The sequence below is a fragment of the Heloderma suspectum genome, chromosome 1 (assembly GCF_057233095.1).
Source record: "Heloderma suspectum isolate Gila_16-S chromosome 1, 16-S_ref, whole genome shotgun sequence".
In the NCBI taxonomy this organism is placed as follows: domain Eukaryota; kingdom Metazoa; phylum Chordata; class Lepidosauria; order Squamata; family Helodermatidae; genus Heloderma; species Heloderma suspectum.
The window spans coordinates 362,581,044-362,606,381 of NC_139458.1; the positions used below are offsets into that span (position 1 = coordinate 362,581,044).

Sequence of the window (25,338 nt, forward strand, 5' to 3'; positions counted from 1 at the left end):
GATAATACAAATCTCAGCTTATTAATTTGATTTTGACATCACTGAATAAATTATATAGGGAGCAATCTTATGTCCCCTAGACAGTGTCTGGGGGACACAAGATATTTTGGATTCCAGGCTTTGACCTTGGAGCCAGGGCTCCAACCTCAGAGCCAGGAAACTGCTCCCCACCCCCTCCCCCTCGTAGCCAGCACAGAGAGAATTGTGCCGGCTACCTCTCCGCACTCACAAAATGGTGGGCAGGAAGGGGAGGAAACTGGGGAAACAGTGTTCCAAGGTATCCCCAGCTACCCCCAGCCTCTTTCCCTCCCCCTCCCCAAAGCCTCTGCTAGATGGGAGAAAACAGCTGTCTAGTAAAATGCAGAGCAGGAGGTACAACGTGCCTCCCACTCTGGATTGGATACACGTAAGCCTCAAAATTCAGAGGCTTACGAGTACCCAGGGTGGATCTGATAGAATTGTGCCCTAAGAGTAGGAGGAATTGCCCAATTATATTTTAAATATCAGCTTAATCAGGAGATACAATGCTACATAAAAAGGAGATACATTTTGTTTTTCTTCAGTTCACATCTATACTAGTCTCTTTCAGCCCATCTCTTTCAGCTACAAGTTTTAACCTCCGGAACCCTAAACTGCTTAGAATATAGGTATCTAAAGGACCGCCTCCTTCCACATGAACCTACCCATCTCCTATGCTAATTATTGGAGGCCATTCTCTGGGTGCCCTGGCCATCAAAAATTAGGTGGGTGGCAACTGGGTAGGGGGCACCTAGATTCATTCATTCATTCTTTCATTCCATTTCTATATCGCCCAATAGCGAAAGCTCTCTGGGGTGTTTACAAAGTAAAATCCTGGTGTTTACAAAGTAAAATCCTAAGCATACAATATAACAACATAATATAAAATCATTACCATACAAAAATATAAAAACGATCTTAATCAACTATAAAAATCCCAGGACCTGTTAAAAAGCCTTATCATAATGCTTGGGAGTAAAGTCTTAACCAGGTGCCAAAAAGGTGACAATGTTGGTGGCAGGCAGACCTCACTGTGGGGAGCATTCCACAATTGGGGGGCCACCGCTGAGAAGACCCTCTGCCTTCTCGCTATCCCCCAAATTCCCTTGGTAGTGTATGGATAGCGTCGTACTGGAAGTGGGACTCTTGTCAGGTATTGTGATCCCAAGCCATTTAAGGCTTTATAGGACAAAACTAGCACCTTGAATTGGGCTCAGAAACATACAGGCAGCCAGTGTAAGTGGGCCAGCATTTGTGTTATATTTTCAGACCTTCTGGTCCCTGCTAGTGTAGCAGCCATATCGGGGGTCAGACTAAGTAGCCTCATGCAGTCTCATGCTTCATGTTCTTGCTGAGCTTTTGCTCTCTGAAATATATGTTTGTAAGCTGACGAGACACAGGAATTTCTTATCTTGTCAACAAAGGCTAAGGTCATAGAATTGTATATCATGTTCTCTGCTGTTCTCTGCTTATCATGGCTACCCTATAACCCATTTCTTGTATTATAAACAATGGTGCTAGGAGAAGAAATGTTGAGGACTGCAACCCCACACGGGAGGAAGAGGAGGAGCCGTTTCCTATGTGTCACAATGTCTATAAAAACAATCTGCTGATGTAAATCGGGGCTTTTGGCTCTTTGGAAATGATTCCAGCCTTAAGCCCGCGCGTTAAATAAAAACTCTTTTTCCTTCACTCCGTGGTCTCTCTGACTCTGAGTTCTGCAACACTAGCAATCTGGCTGCTGCATTTTGCACAAGCTGCAGCTTCCGAACCATCTTCAAAGGCAGCACCACATAGGGCACATTGAAGGAATGTAATTTGGAGGTTAACAGAGCATAGACAGCTGAAGCCAGGTTATCCTTGTCCAGGTAGGGGGGCAGCTGGGCCACCAATCGAAGCTGGTAGAAGGCACTTTGTACCACTGAGCCTCAAGTGACAATAATGACTCCAGGAGAAACCCCAAGCTACGGACCTGCTCCTTCAGGGGGAGAGCAGTGCCATCTAGAACAGGTTAAACACCCTCCATCCAGTGTTGAGATTGATGAGCTTTAGATGCTAGGTTAAGATGTCTTTATTTGACAGGCTCTTAAACATATAATCTGATGCTGCTATGGTTGTTTCTGATCTGCAACTTTTATTGTTGCTTTTACTTATCTGTAAAAGGCTGCAAACTTGTTTTAAGGTTGAATTTTGAGGATTTTTTTTTTCTAGAGTGGGTTACTGAAATTATAAAAAGGAAGACATTAAAAACTCAATTTAAATATATATTCTCAGCACTACCATCTGTCACTGAACCCCTGTGATACTTATTACTGCTCCCACAAAATGAATGGAATGGAGACAGGTGAAAAGACCTTTGCAGTTAATTTTTGTACCTGGTAACCTTCCACAAAGGGCCTGAACATTGCTATCAAGAAAGAGATGACAGCGCTTCCTTTCTCTGTAACAAAGATTTGCTGGGGAGTGACTTGAACTGCATCACATTTTGTAAGCAAGAAACAACCTTCTTCAAAATCCTATGGGTTAAACAAAATTGGTTATTTTTTCTTAATGGGCCTAATGCCAAGCAGACAACCACAGACAGGCAACACCCATATTTTTTATAAACAGGCCTAATATAGCTAAAAACAAGTCCTTACTAACTTTAACAGTCTATCTAAACATCCTCCCATTAAAACATTATTTTAGTAACTGGGGAAAAAGCTTGGGATTATGTTCACTACCCTGAAAAAGTATAGACAGTTTTTAACATTCCATGGTAGCTGGCTCCTTTCTGATATCAAATCAGTAACCTAATGTATGATAAATAACAATAGAGTCCACACGCTCCAAGTTGAGCAATATAGTGGTAATGGAGTTCGGTTACACAATTCCAAATCAAAACCTGTTTTTCAACATAGTGTACCTAAGTCATATACTCCTTGACTAATACAGTACTATTATTTGAGAATGTCTACAGATAATATTCTTTTTTTCCTGCTCCTGTTCCACTTCAGCTAAGGCAAGCAAATTTCAGATCAGAAATAAAAAGTTATAAATTACACAGATACTTTAAGCATGCCATAACCCCACCTCTACCCCCACATTTGAAAAACTTTTTCAAAATAGTAATATCCTGTATATCCAACATAAAAATAACTAAGATTCTGGTGACACCTTAAACCCAGGGGTTTGATTGATTCTCACCATTGCCCCTTAGGACTCTTTACTAGCATGATTTTTTATTCTACTCTGGTGCAAAGCCCATGTTTTCCAGACCAGGGCTTCCCTTGTGCTTTCCTACTGAACTGCCTTATTTGTTGCATTTGCCTAGAGAGATCTTGTACACCCAGAAAGAACACTTTACCAACCCTGGTAAGATGCCTATTGAAGCCCTAAGCTGAATTCCATACAGGTTGTGACCTCCTTCTGTGTGAGTTGCCAGCTTGGGATCCAAGGGAGTTGGTCAAGAAGTGAATCTAAAACAGAGGTGGTCAGAAAGTAGATCTCCAGATTTTTGGACTTCAACTCCCAACGTTCCTGACCACTGGCCATGTTGGCAGAGTCTTCTGGGAGTTGAAGTCCAAAGCATCTGGAGATCTACTTTTTGCCTGCCTGTTGTCTAAGGTGTTGGGAAACAACTACTAAAAAGACTCAAAGGAGTGCTCAGTTCTTTGAATTCCATTGGAAACTCTAAATATATTTTTAGCCAAAACTGTGGTGGCTCTGGGGTCCCTAATAATGGCTTAGCCTCCATTTAGTCTCCTCATCATCACCCATCCAAGCAGCTTTGTCTTGGATGTTTATGGATAATGTGGTGCATCCCATTATTTATAATCTGGCTTGGGGCTAATGTCCCATTTCTGTAATTTTGGACTGAGCTGAGGAAGTCCACAATTTTATAACTTTTTGCAACCAATCTAGAAGTAAAGTCTGTTGGGTTCCCCTTCCTCTGAATCAGGTAACTATAGCTGTCTCTTGCTCTATTTCCTATCTTTTTCCCTCCAGTTCTAACCATTTCTGCTCCTGTGGTCCAGCTTTCACCAGCATCCAAGCTCCTCTGGTCATATAGCTTTCCAATCTGCTTCTCTGCTGTTTCCCTAGTGCTACCTTCACTTCCTTATTTGGCAAAGCTGATTTCTTCAGTCATCATCTTTTCTAGCTATTAGTAAAGTCTGTTAGAACTGGTATACAGGCTCATGTGCCAGGGGATTAGTATACTAATCACCGCATTTTTCTCTGCTGTAATGTTTGCACTTATTCAAGAGCAACCTTTATAAAAACAAATTTTGTTTTATTTTAAATCTAAACAGAGTGTTTGAGCTAAGTTCCCCAATTTAAAAGTAGCTATTCCTCATTTTAGTAAGCACACAGTGCATAAGTCTGTAATGTATGCGTCATACCTCTGGTTAAAAGCCCCATAGACCTGAGTTGCTTGTTACACAGGTACACACACTAATTACATATCTGTGTCTGTGTACAAAGATGCACAGCAACATACCACAGGTTAAGAGTAGGACATAGCTGTAGGGGAATGTGAAAAGGGACAATAGGCTGATACTCTCCAGAGATAAGTGCAGAGTAGTGGACAAAGCTAAAGGGTAAAATGTTGGCAGGACTTAGAGAAGGGGAGGGGGAGAGAGAGAGAGATATTTTTAATTATCTTTATGTTTCAGATTGTTAACTAACCCAGAATCTTCAATGCAAGGAGCCCCAAAAACCATTGTCATGGTTCTCGAGCGTTGTTTATATTTTCTACCCATTAAAATACTGTTATTTTTAAAAAGCTTTCCAAAATACAATACTATACATTGGAACAAGTATGTTAATTGACAAGCATTATTAATTATCATCCCTCAAGATCCTATTTCTCATTTATGCTGGACACAGTCCTGACAAATGGTGAAGTCAACAAGAAATTCCTATAGATGTTAAAAGATCAATATTGCACAGAGAACTTTACCTTCAGGGGTATTCCAGGTAAGAAGATAAACTCATCAGAAAAAACAGCAAGCCAGAAAGTAAAATTGCTATAGACTTCCTCTGGAAAACAAATTAACAATTCATGAATAAGCTCTCTCTTCAAAGTACTTTGCTATTAAAAGAGAAAGTCTGCAAGGTGCTATTTTTTAAAGATAGTATCTTTGAATTGAGGACAAGAAAACTGAATATGTACACATTAATGCTGGAGTCACATGGAAATGGTAGGCACAATCCATCAGGAGCTTCTCATGCATAAACCCCACTGAAATGAAATGGAGCTCCACAAAAGCAGAACTGTCGTTGATGGATTGTGGTAACAAATTATGCAGTGAAAGCAGTCAGTATGAGCACCATTGCCTTTGACAAGCAGCTACTGCAGAATTCCTATTTGCCAAAGAAAGGAATCTTGTTCACAGTTGCACATGCATCATTCCTGTTGGATTAATGAGGATTAGAAGTAATCAAGGCTGCAGCCCAAATCAATTAGGAAACGGGAAGGGAACCAACTAAGAACCAAGAGCTACAGGGCATCTTTATCATGAACTGCAAACTGGTATAAGCTTCACATTGTATTTAAACTAAACCTGTCTGCATGCATGATGGACACTAGGTCACAGTGAATTGGCATATTGGACTTAATACCATTTGTCCACTTCCAAAATAGCTTAAAAAGGGAGATGGGGGGAAGGGGGAAGGGGAAAGCGGAAAGAAGACACCGAGGTTGTCACAGAGAGGAAGGCAAGGATCTCTTCTCAATCATCCCAGAATGCAGGACACAGTACAATAGGCTCAATTCTATCATTTTATGGCACGTGCTAGGTGCAAGTGGTTGCCATTTTGAATATGCAACCCCTGCTTGGGGATTGTTGTGTCGTGCGAACCTGGAGACCATGGTTTATGTGAGGGTTGTTTAACCCTCGCATAATCAACACTTGCTGGGTTTGAACAACACCACAACCCCTGAGCAGGGCCTACGGCTCGTCCTGTGGGTTAAATAACCCATGACAAGCCATGGTGTATCACCCAAACCCAGAGACAGACTCTAAATCCAGTTCGCAGGGAGGTTTGAATGCACAGAATTCTATTTTATATCCTTTTGCAATCCGTAGCTCATCCAGGCCTGCTCCCAGGCTCACCATGCAGAGAACACTTGGGGCCAAGACATGAGAGAACAACCTCAAAGTCTCAACACATTCCTATTTAGGGAATCACATGACTGAATAATGGGAGTAAATCTATGGTTTAATTTTCAGATTTGCAATTATTATAATAACAGAGTGAATTTACCTTTTCTGGAACAGTGTGTCACCTCCAACGCAAGGGCTACAAGGGCTGGTCGCACAAAGACATTAAGCAATTGGTTCCTGTAGGACCCACACAGGAGTATGGAGAGGGCTTGTTTAAAGACAATCTCCTCTGTAGCACCAGGTCCCATTTCTTTGACACAGAGAATCACTTGCCCATTGACAAAGCTAGTAATGTTGGAGTGTAGAGCAAGGGCAGATCTTACTGCTTTGTTGGCACACAGATTATCTAATAAAAATATAAGATGTGAATAAATAATATCTATCAAATATCTTGTTTTTGCTTTCTATTTTGCAGTGAGAATATCAAGGAAAGACATGTCTGGCAGGAAAGTTGAATGGTTTCAAAGAGTGATGTGCAAAAACCTGCCCATCCTGATTCAGAATGGGCTGAGCCTTTCTGAGGCTTTTTGGAGAATTCTCAGCAAAAGCTCAATATTTTTCTGAGAATTCTCCAGAAAGGCTCAGAAAGACTTGGGGAAGCCCCTCTGCTGTCACCACACTTTCCCAAATTTACCAGGTTGTTGAGTGGGGGGAGACAAGGAGGAAAAACAACAGCCATGGCACCTGGCTAAAGGTCTTGCTGAAGTTTCCAACTCTACAAAATAAAGGCTTCAGAGCATACTTGGACCCTCAATTCCTGATGAAGACTCTGGAAAGGCCATTTTTAATTCCTCCCACTCAGCATGTTAGGAGGAATAAGAAAGCTATACTCCTCAAAGTTTACACTGGCAATGCTGGAACAATGTGGAAGCAGCCCTTGGCTACTGTTCCTTCTCCACTTCTTCCACAACCTGGAAAGTTTGGGAAAGCATGAGGAGGACAAAAACTGGCAAGTGAGAATGCTGGCATTAAATCATTACGAGCAGAGGCAGAAATTGGGGGAAGGGGGTTGTGTGCAGCTTGTAATGGCACAGAGATTTCTGAAGTTGGGATGTAAGCATAAAGTTAGGATAATGAAGAAAAAAGGAGAAGGGGACGGCAGAGGATGAGATGGCTAGATAGCATCACCGATGCAATGAATATGAACTTGAGCACACTCCGGGAGAGAGCGCAGGACAGGAAGGCCTGGCGTGCTATGGTCCATGGGGTCACGAAGAGTCGGACACGACTGAACGACTGAACAACAACAACCCGATTCGGTTGTGGAACCGATTCCAGGTACTTGCAGATGAGACTGGAGGACAGCCTGCAGAGGAAGAATCACAGGGGAACCTGCATGAGAGTGAGCAAGAGGCTAAAGGTCAGTCAAACAGAGGCGATGAAACCCAGGCCTACAAGAAGAAGAAGAGAAGAGTGGTAGTACTGGGAGACTCCTTGCTGCGTGGGATCGAGACCCAAGTATGTCGCGAAGACCCGTGGACTCGCCAGGTATGTTGTCTCCCGGGAGGACAGATTAGAGACGTGACTGAAAGGTTGCCTGCACTCATAAAGCCCACTGACAGGTATCCCTTTCTTCTCATCCATGTGGGAACAAATGATACCGCCAAGCGGAGCTACGAAGAGATCACGTCAGACTTTGAAGCTTTGGGAAGGAAACTCAAGAACTTTGGGGCCCAGATAGTTTTCTCATCCATCCTTCCAGTAGTTAGAAGAGGGATAGAAAGGGAACGAAAAATACTCCGGGTGAATGACTGGCTACGAAGGTGGTGCCGACGAGAGAGATTTGGATTCTGGGACCACGGGCTATACTTCCTGGAAGATGGGCTGTTGGCTAGGGATGGGTTGCACCTCACAAAGGCTGGGAAGAATGTGTTTGGCCACAGCATGAAGAACTTCATCAGGAGGGCTTTAAACTGAATCCTACGGGGAAGGGAGATGTAATGTTGGGGGTAACAATGGACGTAGGCGCATGCACTGCAATGGAGAGAACAGCGCTGATAGCGCCCAATAATAGTCTTCAGACACATGTAGGAAGAAAGCCAGACTATGAAGCACATGGTCTTCGATGTCTATATACTAATGCCCAGAGTATGGGAAACAAACAGAACAAACTTGAACTCTTAATACAGGAGGGAAATTATGACTTGATAGGTATAACTGAGACTTGGTGGGATGACTCTCATGACTGGAATACAGCAGTTGAAGGATATAACTTGTTCAAAAAGAACAGGAGGAACAGAAAGGGAGGCGGGGTTGCACTGTATGTGAAAAATACATATCTCTGCACAGAAATACAGGAGGAGGAGCTTGGTAGCCCCATCGAGAGCATCTGGGTTGAAATAAATGGAGCAAAGAATAAAAGGAACCTGGTGGTCGGAGTCTACTACCGGCCACCCAATCAAGGAGAAGCCAAGGATGAAACTTTTGAAAAGCAAATAGCCAATGTTTTAAGGAAGCATGATGTAGTAGTAATGGGGGACTTCAATTTCCCCGATATTTGTTGGGAGACAAATTCTGCAAAACATGGCCCCTCCAGGAAATTCCTGACTTGTGTGGCGGATAACTTCCTCCTACAGAAAGTAGAGGAAGGAACTAGAGGATCGGCTATCCTTGACTTGATCCTAACCAACAGAGATGACTTAGTGGATAAAGTAGCAGTTACAGGAACTCTGGGGGAAAGCGACCATGTTGTACTTGAGTTCTTGGTTCTAAGGGAAGCAAAAGCCGAGTGTACTCAAACGCGTACCCTGGATTTTAGGAAAGCTGATTTTAATAAACTCAGAACAATGATCAGTAAGGTCCCATGGCAAGCAATGCTAGCGAGAAAAGGAGTCCAAGATGGGTGGGAACTTTTAAAAAAGGAAATTCTCAAGGCACAATCACAAACAATTCCAACAAGAAGAAAAGGTGGAAGACAACAGAAGAAGCCAATGTGGCTTCACAAAAAGCTTAGGGATGACCTGAAAACAAAAAAGGACACATATAGGAAGTGGAAAGAAGGCCAAGTAACAAAGGAAGAGTACAGGCAGGTAGCACAGAATTGCAGGGATGGCGTCAGGAAGGCTAAAGCGGAGAACGAGGTGAGGTTAGCGAGGGATGCTAAAAACAACAAAAAGGCTTTCTTCAGCTACGTGCATAGTAAAAGGCAGAGGAAAGAAATGGTTGTTCAGCTATTAAATAAGGATGGCAAAATGATAACAGAGGACAAAGAAAAGGCAGAGGTGCTCAATTCCTACTTTGGCTCAGTCTTCTCCCAAAAGAGGGTCTATGACCCCCCTGGCAAAGGCGAAGTACAGGCTGAAGGGGCAGGATTGCAGCTTGAGATTGACAGGCATATGGTCAAGGAACACCTCATTACTTTGAATGAGTTCAAATCTCCAGGGCCAGATGAACTGCATCCTAGAGTCATAAAGGAACTGGCAGAAGAGCTCTCAGAACCGCTGTCTATTCTCTTTGAGAAATCATGGAGGACCAGGGAAGTGCCAGATGACTGGAGGAGGGCTAACGTTGTCCCTATCTTCAAAAAGGGTAAAAAGGAGGAACCTGGGAACTACAGACCAGTCAGTCTGACATCAATCCCTGGGAAAATTCTGGAGCAGATCATAAAGCAATCCATCTGGAAGCACCTTGACAACAATGCAGTGATTACTCGAAGCCAACATGGATTTGTCAAAAACAAGTCCTGCCAGACAAATCTGATCTCATTTTTTGATCAAGTCACCTCCCTTGTAGACCGTGGGAATGCTGTAGACATCATATACCTCGACTTCAGCAAAGCTTTCGACAAAGTGCCCCATGATATCCTGATGAGCAAACTAGCTCGAAGTGGGCTAGATGAAACAACGATCCAGTGGATCCACAGTTGGCTACAGAATCGGACTCAAAGAGTGCTTATCAATGGGACCTTCTCAAGCTGGGGAGAGGTAACGAGTGGGGTACCGCAGGGCTCAGTCCTGGGCCCAGTGCTCTTCAATATTTTTATTAATGACTTGGAGGAGGAGGTGCAGGGAATGCTGATCAAATTTGCAGATGACACAAAATTGGGAGGGATAGCTAATACTTTGGAAGACAGAAACAAAATTCAAAGTGATCTGGATAGACTGGAGTGCTGGGCAGAAAACAACAGAATGGCATTTAATAGGGACAAATGCCAAGTTCTGCACCTAGGAAAAAGAAACCAAATGCACAGTTACAAGATGGGGGATACGTGGCTCAACCACACTACGAGCGAGAAGGATCTTGGAATTGTCGTCGATCACAAGCTGAATATGAGCCAACAATGTGATGTGGCTGCAAAAAAGGCAAATGCTATTTTGGGCTGCATTCATAGAAGCATCGCTTCCAAATCCCGGGAAGTACTAGTTCCCCTCTACTCAGCACTGGTTAGGCCTCATCTGGAGTACTGTGTCCAGTTCTGGGCACCACACTTTAAGAAGGATGCAGACAAGCTGGAGAGGGTTCAAAGGAGGGCAACAAAGATGATCAGGGGACTGGAAACAAAGCCCTATGAAGAGAGACTGAAAGAACTGGGCATGTTTAGCCTTGAGAAGAGAAGACTGAGGGGAGATATGATAGCGCTCTTCAAGTACTTGAAAGGTTGTCACAGAGAAGAAGGCCAGGATCTCTTCTTGATCATCCCAGAGTGCAGGACACGGAATAATGGGCTCAAGTTACAGGAAGCCAGATTCCGACTGAACATCAGGAAAAACTTCCTGAGTGTCAGAGCAATACGGCAATGGAACCAATTACCTGGGGAGGTGGTGGGCTCTCCCACACTGGAGGCCTTCAAGACGAGGCTGGACAGCCATTTGTCAGGGATGCTCTGACTTGGATTCCTGCATTGAGCAGGGGGTTGGACTCGATGGCCTTGTAGGCCCCTTCCAACCCTACTATTCTATGATTCTATGATTCTATAACCCCCTCAAACAAGGAAGGGCAAAAATATGCTGTTTCAGACCTCAGTGGCTAGCGCAAGTATCCTTGTGAGTCGATTTGAAATTTGTATTAGTTGTATCCCCGATGTAATGCCCACCAGATGTGATGAGCTAAAACTCCCATCATTGTAGTCTAACACCTCTGGAAAGGCTGATGAAACCTTTATTCTTACTTTAGCCTTTGTGAAACTTATTTGTAGTGACCAATTAATAAGTGGCTCGCGAGTCTGGCAAACTACAGGAATCTCTGTTTTGCTACGTAGTATGCCAGATCAAATTTGAATGTCCTTGCAGAATCACCCCAGTACCTCAGCCACATGGCTGCTAGGACAGGCAGGGGCAGGACACTGTTATGTCTACCATACAACCTTCAGTGAGACTCTATCCTGTCCTAGCCTTAAGATTCAAGCAACATACAACATAAAATTACCATGGTGGTGAAGGTCCTACTAGGAAGGCCCTTGCTTAACCTTTAAAAAAATCTTTCCTTTGTAGCATCGCTTGCTCTCTTTACATGCTGATATAAATATGTTTGACTAAGAACAAGTTCGGACAAGTTCCTTGAATGCCATGTCTACCAAGGACATAATGAGGCCACAGCACTTAAAAAAAGATTGCAAGAAAGATTCCTTATGTCCACAATGAACTATAACCATATATTCTTATCCTATGCTCATGCATTACTTGAAGAGAATCAGACATATTTTAGGGCTTTAAAAGGAAATTGTACAGCAGGAGTTCTTGCCTACACTGTCCCAAAACAGGTGCAAAGAATGACTCAGGAAAGGAATGTATGTACAATATTCATAGCATACCAGGCCAATCAAGGAATCCTCCAAATGCCTGAGTTAAACCTTTCAGCCAAAGCGTCTTTTCCACCAGAAGCTCGAAATCTATGGCTGGTAAATTCTGGAGCAGGACAGCAGCAATTAATATCCATGGACTCAGAAGCATGTTTTCTATTTGAAGGAGCTCTATTTTGTAGGCTACGTCACTGACAAATTCCTGAATTTCCTCAGATGGCTTTTGGGGAATATGCCTGAAAAGAAAGGTCCAGTGAGCAGCGGCATTTGAAGTGGGCATCTGGCATTTCATTGTCAATTTTGTCTACTTCCTTGATCCCACAGGGGAGTCCTTCTTTCCTTCGGCAGAGGATCTTCCAGCCATTCCAGAGCAACTCATCTCCTAACCAAACCACTTGTCTCATGTATTATTTTTATGTTAGAGCTAAATGGAGCACTACTTCTACCTTCTGAATAGATTTTGTAGCATTGCCATTTGGGGAGCAAATTTTTAAAAGTGCAAACATTTAACCTTATACTAAAGATTCCCCCCGCCCCCCAAGAGTAGAAATAATGGAAATTCTTGTAGGAGAAAGTCCTTAGTATTGGGGACTTCAAAGCAATACTGAGGAAGTTATGTTCATGGAAAAATCTCCAACTCACACCTGAGGGCTTCAGTCAAAAACTTTGGGTTGGATCCAGACTTGCGCTCTGAGAACCAAAAGGCCCCTTCTGTTGGCAGAGGAAACCAGGTTCCAGCGGAGGCTCCACAATGGAGGAAGGGAACAGGGCAGCAATTTTCACTGATGCCCCCAAGGGATACTTGAGGATTTTATTAGCATTTGGAAGCAAACCAACCTGGTTCGCACCTTTTGAACTAACGTGTGGTTCAAAACACAGTTATTTCCATTTTCACATACCCAGCTGCCTATTTTATGATAAAAATGCTTATAGAAGTGCATATGAATTTTTGTGTGGATTATTTCCCTGCCCTCCCCCCCCCAAATCACAAATCAATGCAGAAACAGGAGGGAATGGACGTATGAATACATGTGAAACTGATACAGACTGAAAACCGACTGATCCATCTATCCCTAATTCCTCCTATCTCATGCAGCCCACAGCACCACCTCAGACACTATTCCAACAGGTCTCCAACACTCCAGAGGAGATTTTCAGGGAGAACAGGAATCAGTGAAAATCACCTCCCCATCCAGCTTATAGAGTTCTGTTTCATGCAAATAATCGTGCTTTAACAACTTGAAAAAAATTGTAACACAATACTGTATAATAAACGAGTAGAGGGGAACTAGAAGTACTAGTTCCCCTCTACTCAGCAGTAGTTAGGCCTCATCTGGAGTACTGTGTCCAGTTCTGGGCACCACACTTGAAGAAGGATGCAGACAAACTGGGGAGGGTTCAGAGGAGGGCAACAAAGATGATCAGGGGACTGGAAACAAAGCCCTATGAGGAGAGACTGAAAGAACTGGGCATGTTTAGCCCTGAGAAGAGAAGACCGAGGGGAGATATGATAGTGCTCTTGAAGTACTTGAAAGGTTGTCACAGAAAGGAAGGCCAGGATCTCTTCTTGATCATCCCGGAGTGCAGGACACGAAATAATGGGCTCAAATGACAGGAAGCCAGGTTCCAGCTGAACATCAGGAGAAACTTCCTGACTGTTAGAGCAATACAACAATGGAACCAATTACCTAGGGAGGTAGTGGGCTCTGCCGCACTGGAGGCATTCAAGACGAGGCTGGACAGCCATCTGTCAGGGATGCTCTGGCTTGGATTCCTGCATTGAGCAGGGGGTTGGACTCGATGGTCTTGTAGGCCCCTCCCAACCCTACTATTATGTGATTCTGTGAACTCTAGATCCAACCCTATATCTTCAGTTCCTTCTTTCTGCATACACCTCAATAAGTAAATGACCTCGTTTTTAATTCTTAAAGCTGTTTTTTTAAGCCTTAATTGATACAGCTCCTGGCTTTCCACAGATTGCATTTCTGTAGTCAATCTAGTGCCAGTTCATACTGCCAGCAACAATGACATCCGCATGCTGGGAAAATGCCATATCTCCAGAACAGAAACAATTCCTTGAGAGCAAATTACTGTATTCCCACTCAACAGATAAGCTACAACTTTGCTTTTGTTACCCTGTAAACTGACTTGTCTGGAAAGGCCCATGTTACCAAAACCAGCAAAGAAGGTGAGATAGTAAGATTTAACTAAGATACTGCAATTGATGATGAAGCTTCAGAGCTCCATGTTCAACATCACCCTCAGTAACAATTATAACCTATGAAAGTACGAATTAGCACAGGTAAAAATAAAGTTCATCCTAAGAAAGCTGATTTCGCTCTCCAGGCGGTATTTACATCTATAGGAAATAATTAATTATTTCAGGAATACTTCAGTTTGGGGTCAGTACACCCATGAAGCATTTAAGCTTGTTTTTGCTGACACTGCAACCCCTTTAACGTTGAGATCTGACCAATGCTGAACACAGGACAGGGGGTCCAATGAATGTTTGGATTGACTGGTCTAACACAGTAAAGTAATTGATCTAAAGTACAGCATAAAAAAAAGGAACACCTCATTATTCAAGTATCTAGTGATTTTAGCATATAGAGAAAAAAGACCCAAATGCCAATTTTGCTCACAAGCCATTAAAATGCAAACATTGTTTAATACCTTGGAACCAGGTTAAATGGACATATGTTGATTCTCCCAGCTGCCAACGTTCTGAGTGATACAGGCTGTCCAAAGAACATATGTATGCTTCCAAAATCTTCACTCAGAATTTTCCTGGCTTTCAAGAGTCCCTATGGAGTAAAAGATAAAGCAGTGAAGATATGTGCATATATACAACATTTATTATTTCATCATCATTTCTATAGCATCACTTCTACAATTTTCAGTCTTAACTCATTCATCCTCACAACTCCTATGAGGCATGTTACTGTTATTTCTATGTTTTCTAGAAGAGAAACTGAAATTGGAAATTGCCCCTGACCCACAGGCTGCATTTGGTTTCCCATTATGAGAACGAACAGCAGCAAGACATGGACCCGCATGCCCCCTCCCTCCCTTCTCCTTCTCTGGAGCACCTGTGAAGAGATCAGAAGCCTCTGCTTCCATTTTAGATTAACTGCAGTTTAGTGTGTTGTCCAAACCCATAACTGTAGTTAATCTTAACTATGGTTAGTTGAAAAAAGTTGAAAAAACTATTATTTGAATTTGGCTTGTTTCAACAAACCATAGTTAAGATTAATCCTAGTTTGTCCAGGTTTAGATGTCATGGCAAGTCATGGTTAATCTAAAATGGAACCAAAAGCTTTCAATCTCCTCCTTTCGACTGCAGAGGAGGAAGGGAGGGAGCATATGAGCCCAAGGCTTGCTTCAGTTTGTTCTCATAATGCTGAATCATGGCTTAGCATTGCGTCTGAACAAGGCCACAGTAAATTTATGGAAAGCAGGGTTTTGAATCCAGAATACTGTCCAACACTCCATCCACAAGGCCACACCAATTTGAACTTGCTTCCTTACCGATGTAGATTCTTTTGGTTTAGGGACTCCTAAAAGTTCATGTGCATAAAGTGATTCTTCCAGTACCCTCTCATAACTGATACTGATTGGGACAAGGTAAATGTCAAACACCTCCCTTTTAAAGAAAGGATCCATCACAATATTGAGGAGACCTATAAGAAGAAGAAAAAATCTATATTTTGTATCAAAACGAATACATAATCTTCATGTAAGAATTAAAGGAATTACTTTTACAGCCTGTGATATATTTCTAGTGTGGCCTTTATTGCTGAACATATTGCTCACTTCCTACCTAGAATAAATCATGTAATTCTACAAAGGCTCTAACTTTCTGACCAACATACCAAACTTTGGAGTCAAAGTCTTGGCAGTGCGACTTCTCGTCCCTTCAAGGTAAAACTCAACAGGGGCATGCCCACTCTTCAGGACAAAAGAGACAAAGAGTTAACAATTAGCAAAAGCAAGAGAAATATATTCATTCATTTAAAAATAAATAATCTAAAAGGTGTTTATTTTTGTAAAACAAACATGTTTATGTAGCAGCTACATAAGACAAAGAGCAAGAACCACATAATCTAACCGCAAGCAAAACGTGTAGTTAGATCAATCAAGTACAAAAATAAATGATAATGTTCCAATCTACAAGAGAGAGACATATTTACATAACTTTTCAATACTGCTACACCCAGCCAATCTTAAAATTCAACATTAAATTACAGGCAATTTTAAAGTTATTTACCTTTAACATAGTTTTTACATATTCAGCAAACACTGCCCAGTAGAGTTTGTTCCCACCAAAAGTACGTCGCATAAAAAAGGCACCTGATTTTCGTAACAGCTCACCAACAATTTTCATTCCTAGGAAATCTAGCAAAGGCATAGAATGCAGAGTAACAAAGTCAATCAATGTCCCTAAAAGGTACTTAGTTCAGTAAGTAGCATGAAAGTCAGCACAGATTTGGGGAATTGCCAGTGTGGGTAGTACATTAGAAACATAACCCAAACATATTTAAACCACAAATGGCAGCAAACTATACCAAGACACCATATTCTGAACTCATAGCGGCTGTTTCCATGACACAACAAACAGCCCAACAGGCTGGAGTGCGTGCGGTGTGTGTGTGGCCACCATTTTGAATATGCAACCCCTCCTGGGGGTTGTCATGTGATGCACACCCAGTGAGTGTGAGTTATGTGGGGGCTAAACAACTTGTAGTCTGTTTTAGGGTTATGTGAGGATTGTGTAACCCTTGCAAAATCCAGGCTCACCAGGTTTGCATGACACGAAAACCCCCAAGTGGAGTTGCCTATGCAATGCGGCACCTGTGGACACCCAGCTTGTTGTGGGTGAAATAACCTACAACAAACTCTGGCATGTCATCTGAACCCAGTTATACTCTATACATTCTAGACCATTAATTTAAATTTAAATTAAACTATGCTCATTTTACATCACAATTGGATTGTGAATTCACAGTTGGATTCACAATTGACTATAGATGTAGTCTATAATCAATTGTGAGCCTTTCTAGATGTTTTCATGGGATTAGCTTCATTTCTTATTCAGTTATTGATTTATATCCCGCCTTCTTTCCTCTTGCAAGGAACCCAAAGTGGCTTACATTCTCCTCCTCCTCTCCATTTTATCCTCACAACAACCACCCTGTGAGGTAGGTTGGGCTGAGAGTCTGTGACTGGCCCAGCTTCTATGGCTGACTGGGGACTAGAACCCAGATCTCCCAGCTCCCAGTCCAACACTCTCACCACTACACCACACTGGCTTCTTATACTTTATATTTGTACTGCACAAGTAGGTAAAGCACACTGTACACAAACCATCCTAAATACGTTAACATAGGTATTTGTTATCATGTTTAATTCATATAGCTTTGCAAAGTTTTTGCTCAGAGGTTACTGTAAGGGTTTCACAATATAGATTCCTTGATATTCTACAATGATTTAACATTGATTGTGTCAATGTACATGAGCCTGTGAACATCTGCATCTTTTATAAATGTTAAAATGCTGCTATGTGTAAAAGGCAGTCATCTTGAAGATCCAAATGGATAATTTCCACATGGAAGATCTCACTCACAGGCTCCAATAATTAAACCCACATGTTTTCTGAAGATGGGTAATTTTCCCTCCTACTGTGGGATCAGGAGGGCCCTCCATTCAGTTGCCTTTGAAATTTTGGTCAGACCTTTTGCAGCTCCCCAGCTGTACAAAACCATGTGATACATTGCATGCACACACAGACAACGAACATACAAAAAATGTTTCAGTCCTATTTATAACAGCCTGGCCCAAGCCCATGTTGGCTAATCCAGTTTACACGAATGCAATATTCACTCTTACACTAGCAAGAATTTTGTAAGGGAAATATTTACCTATTCCTGCAGCAATGACGGGCAAAGCCAAGTCGTAGGTGTATAGCACATAAGATAACAAGAGAAAATCCATGTAGCTTCGATGACTGGGCAGCAGGACAACTGGATGCTCTTGTATTGCCTGCTGTAACTAACAAAGAACAAAATGCTATTTATCACTGGAAAGTTTAAGGAGGACTTTGAGTGTCCTTAAAAAAAAAAAAAAACTAGTCATGCACTGAAATTCTGCAATTGTTTCAGACTTTTTTCTCACAAAAGATAGTTGGAAAGATATATTAACATTAATAACTTTGTAAACAAATGCATGCCTCACCGCACTGAAGTCAGTACCTCGAAAGCATAGTGGCTGAGGGTATGGTGACAGTCTAGATCTCAACTCTTTTCTCAAGTCTTCTAATTTAAATTATATGTATGCGACTCAGTCTTGGTGGAACTCATTTCCTTGCTATCAGATTCCCCCATAATCAGTCAGTCTCAAAGCTGGGCTGCCTTATAGATTCCTCCAAGCAGCTATGAAATTGATGCACAACCAGCCCAAAGAAACAACTCTCGAAGTTGTTCACATGACACGGCAGCCCACCATGGCTTAATTTACCCACGGGGACTGTTGCATCACGTCAGGCACCTGTGAGCAGCATTTTTGCATGGTGCTCTTGGGTGTCTGGCTTGCTATGGCTTGACGTGTCATGCAAACCCAGGTGGCAGAGGTTGTTTGAGGGTTAGACAACCCTCAAATAACCCTAAAACAAGCCCAGGACAGCACAACAGCTCCCACGGGTAAATTAAGCCATAGTGGGCTGTGATGTCATGCACACTGGGTCTATATAAGTGCACCTTTGATCTTGGCCTTTCTTTCAAGAACATTAGTAATTAACACAATAATCTTTTCTCTGAGTTGTAACAGCAGTAGAACCATCAACCTGGGAGACACTTCAGCTCTGTTCTCCAGTTCAACAGTTGCCATGGAAGCATGATACAACACAGTGACATGAGGAACATCAGGCTGAGGCTTGATTCAGAAAAGGCCTATCCACATTCCCAGCATTTTGCCCATATCAACACAATGGGGACATGCGGTGGGGGGGAGGCAGAAGACACAAGAAGAGGAAGGGAGGAAGGAAGGAAGGAAGGGAATAAGCATTTGTATAATACCCAATCAAGAACTTCAAGGGAGAGATGCAGCTAGGCCAAAAACACCTCAAAAATCTTGGGACTTTGGCAACGCTTAATTGCATACTACTGGTCTAGAATATCTATGCAGAGAACGCTTTTTAGCAGCATGTCTACGTTTATACCAGACAGTGAAAGGCTGCTTCTCTCGCATGCATTCCTTTATGTCTCTGTTCCACAGAGTGACAATGGCTTTGGAAGGAACGCCAGTCATGCCAACTGGGAAGGGACCGTAGCTTAGTGGTAGAGCACATAGTCTGCATTCAGAAGGTGCCAGGTTCAATCCCTGACATCTTGAGGTAGGGCAGCAAAACCCCTGCCCAAAACCCTGGAAAGCTGTTTGCCAGTCAGTGTCAACAATCCTGGGCTAGATGGACCAATGGTCTGACCCAATATAAGGCAGATTCCTTTATTCTCATGTTCCTAACCGGAGACTCCTTGAGGTCTTCAATGAATCACTCACATTCCACCATCTTACTAGATCCTCCCCACACCTCATCCCACCCCACTAAGGGAAATAGCTGCTGAAAGCCTAAAGCTCATCAAGAAATAAACAACAGGGTCACAAGAAACCCCTCCACGACTGGTCCACTCTCTTTCTGTCCAGTTACAAACACTAAAACCAGAGTGTGACCTGCCACACACGTAGGCCTGTTGACATATTAGGATAGCCCTGTTGTTCCAAGAACTGGTTCTTATTAAAAAGACCACACTGCACATATTTCTGAGTAAGACTTGGTTAAAGCTAGGTTCATCTATTACGCAAAGTGATTAATAAGCTTCATGTGGCACACGCACGATCATTTAGCTCCTTTTGTCAAAGACCAACATGGATGTAGGACACACCTTTTTGCCCAGGTGGAGCTGAATGTAGTTTATTCTGAGGGCAGAGAGGATATATGGAAGACTTAGACATGAAATGAGATCAGCTTCAATATGTACCTTATGGAAGTAAGCAAAAGGACCTTTTATGTGAACAGGGTGTCTTATGGGGATTTCCCTCAAACAGATATTATATTAGGCTTTATATTTTATGTTAAGATGCATTCAACACAAAATTAGCATTGACTTCAGCGGTATACCTTATGATGTAAATATAAAGTTTATTAGAAGAACAACACTTTTGGGATGTCTGATTTTGGTAAGGACCACAAAAATAGTTTTAGATTTTAAATTTAAGCAACAGGACACATTTCTACACAAGGTGACACAGGTTTCAGCTATGTATATTATGACATAAACAAAAGGTACATTTGGGATTTGGGCCTCAACAGCCACAAGTTACTTATTAAGACTCAAGTTTCTGGAACACATGTATGAAGGTCCAGCTGTTGCAATGACTGGAATATATGTACCTAATCAGGTAGGCAGAACTAACATGGACTCTTGGATTATTAAAAAGGGGTAAGAGTTTGGTTTATGCCTTGCAAGTATGATAGTATCAAATCTGGGTCTCCATATTCACACTCAAAACAATAAAATAATTTCAGGACTAAGTGTTTGTTGGGAGAAAAATGCAAATCCTTGCTTGGAAAATATTCTGCTATCTCGCATAGTAGCAAAGTAGAGCAATTTGAAATTCCTAAGCAAGTAGAAGTTCTTATTTGTTAAATTGACTTTTTTTGTTAACAATTCATTTTATGATTTACACAACAAGTTCCCAAAGCAAAGCCAGGAAAGTCAGACCTTAGAACTTTTACATCACGGCTTTAAATACACACCTAAGTATGTTTACACAGAAGTACTTTCCACAAATAGGTCTGTCATCCCCTGACTGGAGTCCTCCTCAGAGGAGGAGGAGCTAGAGGCCCCAGAAGCCCAGGATACCTAGTCCAGGGGCTGCCACCAGACCCTGAACCCTTGGGGGAAGTGGCTGCCGGGCCATCCAGGTCAGGAGAGAGGGACTCTGCCTCTGAGGCAGAGGATGAGCCACCCCCTGATCCCTGGGAGCGTCATCGCCTCAGGTGACAGGCTAGCAGGGCTCCTGTGCGAAGGAGTGCTCGCCTCCAGAAAAGGTCTCCTCAGGAGAAAAGGACCCCTCAGGATTAGGCTCTAGAAAGGGAGCTCTGATTGCTGCAGCTGAGCTCTGGGTGGGGTCTGGCTGGCTTTGGGCTTAAAAGCCTTCACTGGAAACCCAGCCACCCGTAGAACAACTTGGTCCATCCAGCCTCTGCCATGTATCTTGCCTCCTGAACTGTGCCCTTGTCTGATGCTCTTGTTTCCTGACCTTCTGGACTGCTTAATGACCCTGCTTCTGGACTGTGTAATGTACCTGCCTGATTTACTGTGTTTGACCTCTTGCTTGTTATTTTGATTACTCCTGCTGCTGCCTGATCCTTGTTGCCTGCCTGACTGCCGGTGTTCTGACCTCTGCCTGGATTTTGACCACTCCTGCCTTAGCTTAGCTGCCTTGGACTGAAACCTGTGTGCTTGACCCTTTGCTTGCCAACTTGACTACTCTTGCCTTGCTCCTTGTACGTGCCTACAAACAGCCAAGACTTGCTCTAGAGCAGGACATCTACTCTCTAGCAAGTGTGTTAAGGATTGTAGCCTTACTTGGAAGTAACTCCCATGAATTTTGGTGGAACTCACTTCTAAGAAAGTGTTCTTGGGATTGCATATATCTGATGACATGATGCATGCACAAAGGCCTGCAGGGATAAGCATTTTTTAAAAGTTGTTAACATGTAGTTACTTTGTAGTATACTCCAATCCCTTGTTAACAGCGGCATAATTTGAATCCATTAACATCCGCTTATAGCTATTTATAAAAAGTGGATGAATACAGAAGCTCCTTTTCCATCTTTCTTTGTATCTACAACTCTCTATCTTCAAGGACACTCCCCCCTGCCCCCCCGCCCCCAACTACCCAGTGATTGCTATGTTAATGGGACAATTACTTGACTATGGGTAGCAACACAACCCAAGGGTTCTGAAAAGTCTACTTCAGGGACAACCCACGTTTTAAACTACCAGGCTCTCATGCAATTCTTGCAATCAGCATGCTCACTCCGATTAACCCCGACTGTGTTTGCATGTAATTCTAGCTGTTTCTGTAAATGTTCATACACATACTTACTTTCTGCATACCATCTTCATTCACACAGACACTTGTGAAAAGACATTTAAATAGTTTGCTCAGTGTGAAAGCAAAAAAACGTATAGCTCCCATATGCATGCTGTGCCCCATCTCATCCAGAATTTCTGCTGCTTCTTCTTGTACGATGTCAGGCGATTCACCTGTCTCTTTTGATAGCTAAGCAAAAAATGAATAGCAGTTGTGAATAAAGATGTTCTGGACTTTTTAAGAACATAAGAGCTATGCTGATTCAGACCAAAGATCTATCTAGTTCAGCGTTGTGTTTATACAGTGGCAAACCAGCTGCCTGTGGGAAGCCCATAAGCAGGACATGAGTGCAGTAGCACCCTCCCGCTCACATTCCTAGCAACTAGTATTATGGTACATAGTGACCACCATTTAGCTTTATTGGATGACCCCGGGTTGTAGTATTATGAGAGAGTAAAACTTATCCATATACACTTTCTTCATGCCATGCATAATTTTATACACCTCTCCTTCCAATGTTGTAATATCAGTGTTTAGATGTCAAGAGGATGCGGATCATCCATTTATGCTGGCCGTTCATTAATTTCCAGGAAGCCGGTAAATAATTTCAAAGAGCATGTACATCAGCAAATATTAAACACTGTTCCAGCACAAAATGTGTCCATATAATAGCTTCCTTCCAAAAAGAAGCAACTGCGGGACATTGCCAAAACATACATTTAAAAGAAGCATTAGCTGCATTGCACTGCCAGCAATTAGCTGAATTAGACAATCCCTTATTGAAGAGACATTGTGGTGTCCAATAGACATGAAACAAACATTTTTGCTGAATAAGACATAGCCTAAGATCCATAAATGCGAGAGGTATAAACACCAAAGTGGCAATTCACTTATTAAGGAGAAAGGGAAAATCCAATTCCCTATTCCATTCTTGCTTAAAACCCTGCATATCATATTTATTCACCAAGAGCAAGTATTTATAGACATGGATCACGAGTCACTTAGCCTGCCCAGCCTCAATAAGTACTTCCAATAATGAGGGAGACTCTGATGCTTTAAAAGCACCTGGACCAAACCTAGATACTAATAAATGCTACAATTGCAAGTATTGCCATTCAGCCATAGCTGGCATGTCATATTCGGCATGGAAGTTAGAAAATGACAAAACCCACCATATCTTTTTTTCTAATCTAAAGCCCCAAACATTGCAACCTTTGGTCATGCAGGAGTGGCTCCAGCCCCCATTAATTTTGGTTGCTTTTTTTTTTTTTGCACCTTCTCCAGCTCTACAATATATTTTTAGGTACAGTAATCAAGCTACAATATATTTTTAGGTACAGTAATCAAGCAAAAGGTAGCTGAGACAAGACTCTCTCATCTGGAAAGACTCTCCCCAGTAAATTGCCAAATGGCAGAGAATAGAAAATGGCATGGACGATTATTTCATTGGAGGAATCTCCACTACAAGTCCTAGGGAAACAAATGAAGAGCCTCATAGTCGTAAAACAATTGTTTTACCTTTGGTAATAAACAAGGATATTGCTCACATTATTAACAACAGAGAAGTTTCACTCACCTGTTTGATGACATATTGAACTTGTTCAGATTGCAGAACTATAGTTTTAATGGCACTTGGCTTGCAAGGAGAAAGTTCTTTATAAACAACAGGAGTGTAGCATTTCATTGCATATCTGAGGTCACTTGACTGCCGCCTCTCCTCCAAGATATCTTCAAAGTCATCTTTTTTCTTTGATGTGAGATTTTTCTGCTGGGAACATCATGAATAAATTGTTAGGCATTGGCTGCATTCACACATCACACATCACTCCAAGCCAGAAATGCTGGTTTATTAAACTACAACATGCGTAAACTGCATAGATGTATACTGCCTATTTGCTCCTCCTGTGCTACTCCCACTTACACATATACAAACCAGGCTCGGATAGCTTAGTGTTATGTTCAAACCCGGGATTATGGTTTATTGTACCCAAATAAACCCAGTTCATAAACCAAGAATAAACTCTTGTTCAAAGCTGTTTTATTAATCCTGTTGGGTGCTATAAAACATAATCCCAGGTTTGGACGTAATGCTAAACTATCCGTGCCTGGTTAATTTATACACAAGAGGGAGAAGAAGCAAAGCAGGTGGGAATAGGATGCATGAACCAGCATACAGCTTGTGCACATTGTGGTTTCATAAACCAGGATTCCTGGCTTAAAATAACATGCAAACATGGTTAGTATGTTAAGCTACGTACAGTGCAATCCTAGGCATGCCTACTCAGAAATAAGTCTTATTTCTGAGTCCTATAAGGATTTACTCTCAGGTAAGTACAGGATTGCATGGTGCCACTGGCTTCCTCTATTTGTGCCGAAATTATACAACGGGACCAGAGTCAGGACGTGTTCCATTATAGTTGTTTTCAGGTCTGCTTCCCATACTAATTTTAGCCCCAATGAGCTTCCATGAGACAGACTAACCATTTATATAGTATGGAAACTAAACCTTCCATGGAACCACTCTGGGGTAAGCACGGTAGTTTGGTAGTCAACATACGTCACATTTTCTCGTAATTTATTTTACAACCAGTATGATGTTGATGAGCGGCCAACGGTTCTTTCAGTGCCAGTACAGCTGCTTTGGGATTGAAAAGAAGTAGAGCTTCTTCACATGGAGCTTTTATCGTGCTATTGAGATTGCTCACTCACAGAAGTTTGTGGGCCCTTTAGATGATGTCATGAACCTCCAGGCTGTCTCCTGAACTAGATGACCTTTATTCCATTTTTAAATAGATTGGAGATAATGAGCTATCAAATTACCCCGTTTGTGTCCCGCTTGAGTGAAAAAGGAAAAGCCGCAAGAGGCGCGAGATCAATGAAACATGGAGGACTCAGATAAGGGCAAGAAGGAGGGGGGAAAGGAAGCATGTGTAAAGGGAGCCTGTTGTGATCCTGTATTTTAAAATGGAAAAAGCCCATTTTAATATGGGAATTTAGGCTGGTGTAGAGATGCTCACAGAAAGCCATCATCTGCAGAAAGATTAATCAAGTGGGTAATGGGCCCTATTGTCACCCCTTTAATTTTAGGGTGATGGGGAATTGTTCGTGCCAGGGGTGCTATAGCAATGACAAAAGAATGAAGGACAGGAGGCACCCTTATTTTGTCCTCTTATGCTTATGCAGTTGCATAGGTAGTGAGTCCATTTTATTTGTATGGATGAGTGCCTCCAAACCAACACAGAGCTGGGCCAATGCTGTCCAGAAACATTCACCCATGCC

General features: G+C 42.3%; 1 protein-coding gene across 10 annotated transcripts in view; it reads right to left on the bottom strand.

The window, feature by feature from the left end:
• Positions 1-25,338, bottom strand: part of GNPAT (glyceronephosphate O-acyltransferase) — a 49,179-nt gene that overhangs the window by 9,685 nt on the left and 14,156 nt on the right. For 3 of the 10 annotated variants that reach the window (XR_014786765.1, XM_084828100.1, XM_084828098.1), the window contains exons 2-12: positions 23,636-23,827; positions 22,072-22,248; positions 17,823-17,952; positions 16,172-16,299; positions 15,777-15,852; positions 15,433-15,584; positions 14,578-14,708; positions 11,917-12,140; positions 6,268-6,513; positions 4,961-5,040; positions 2,394-2,534 (exon numbers count right to left, since the gene is read on the bottom strand). Coding sequence is in view for 8 of the 10 variants with exons in the window: in XM_084828098.1 (XP_084684224.1) it covers positions 2,394-2,534; positions 4,961-5,040; positions 6,268-6,513; positions 11,917-12,140; positions 14,578-14,708; positions 15,433-15,584; positions 15,777-15,852; positions 16,172-16,299; positions 17,823-17,952; positions 22,072-22,248; positions 23,636-23,827 (1,677 nt within the window). In the remaining 2 variants the exon portion in view is untranslated. Of the gene's footprint in view, positions 1-2,165; positions 2,239-2,393; positions 2,535-4,960; positions 5,041-6,267; positions 6,514-11,916; positions 12,141-14,577; positions 14,709-15,432; positions 15,585-15,776; positions 15,853-16,171; positions 16,300-17,822; positions 17,953-22,071; positions 22,249-23,635; positions 23,828-25,338 lie in introns of those variants that run through there. The other 7 variants (XR_014786766.1, XM_084828099.1, XM_084828105.1 and 4 more) reach the window with 5 other exon arrangements.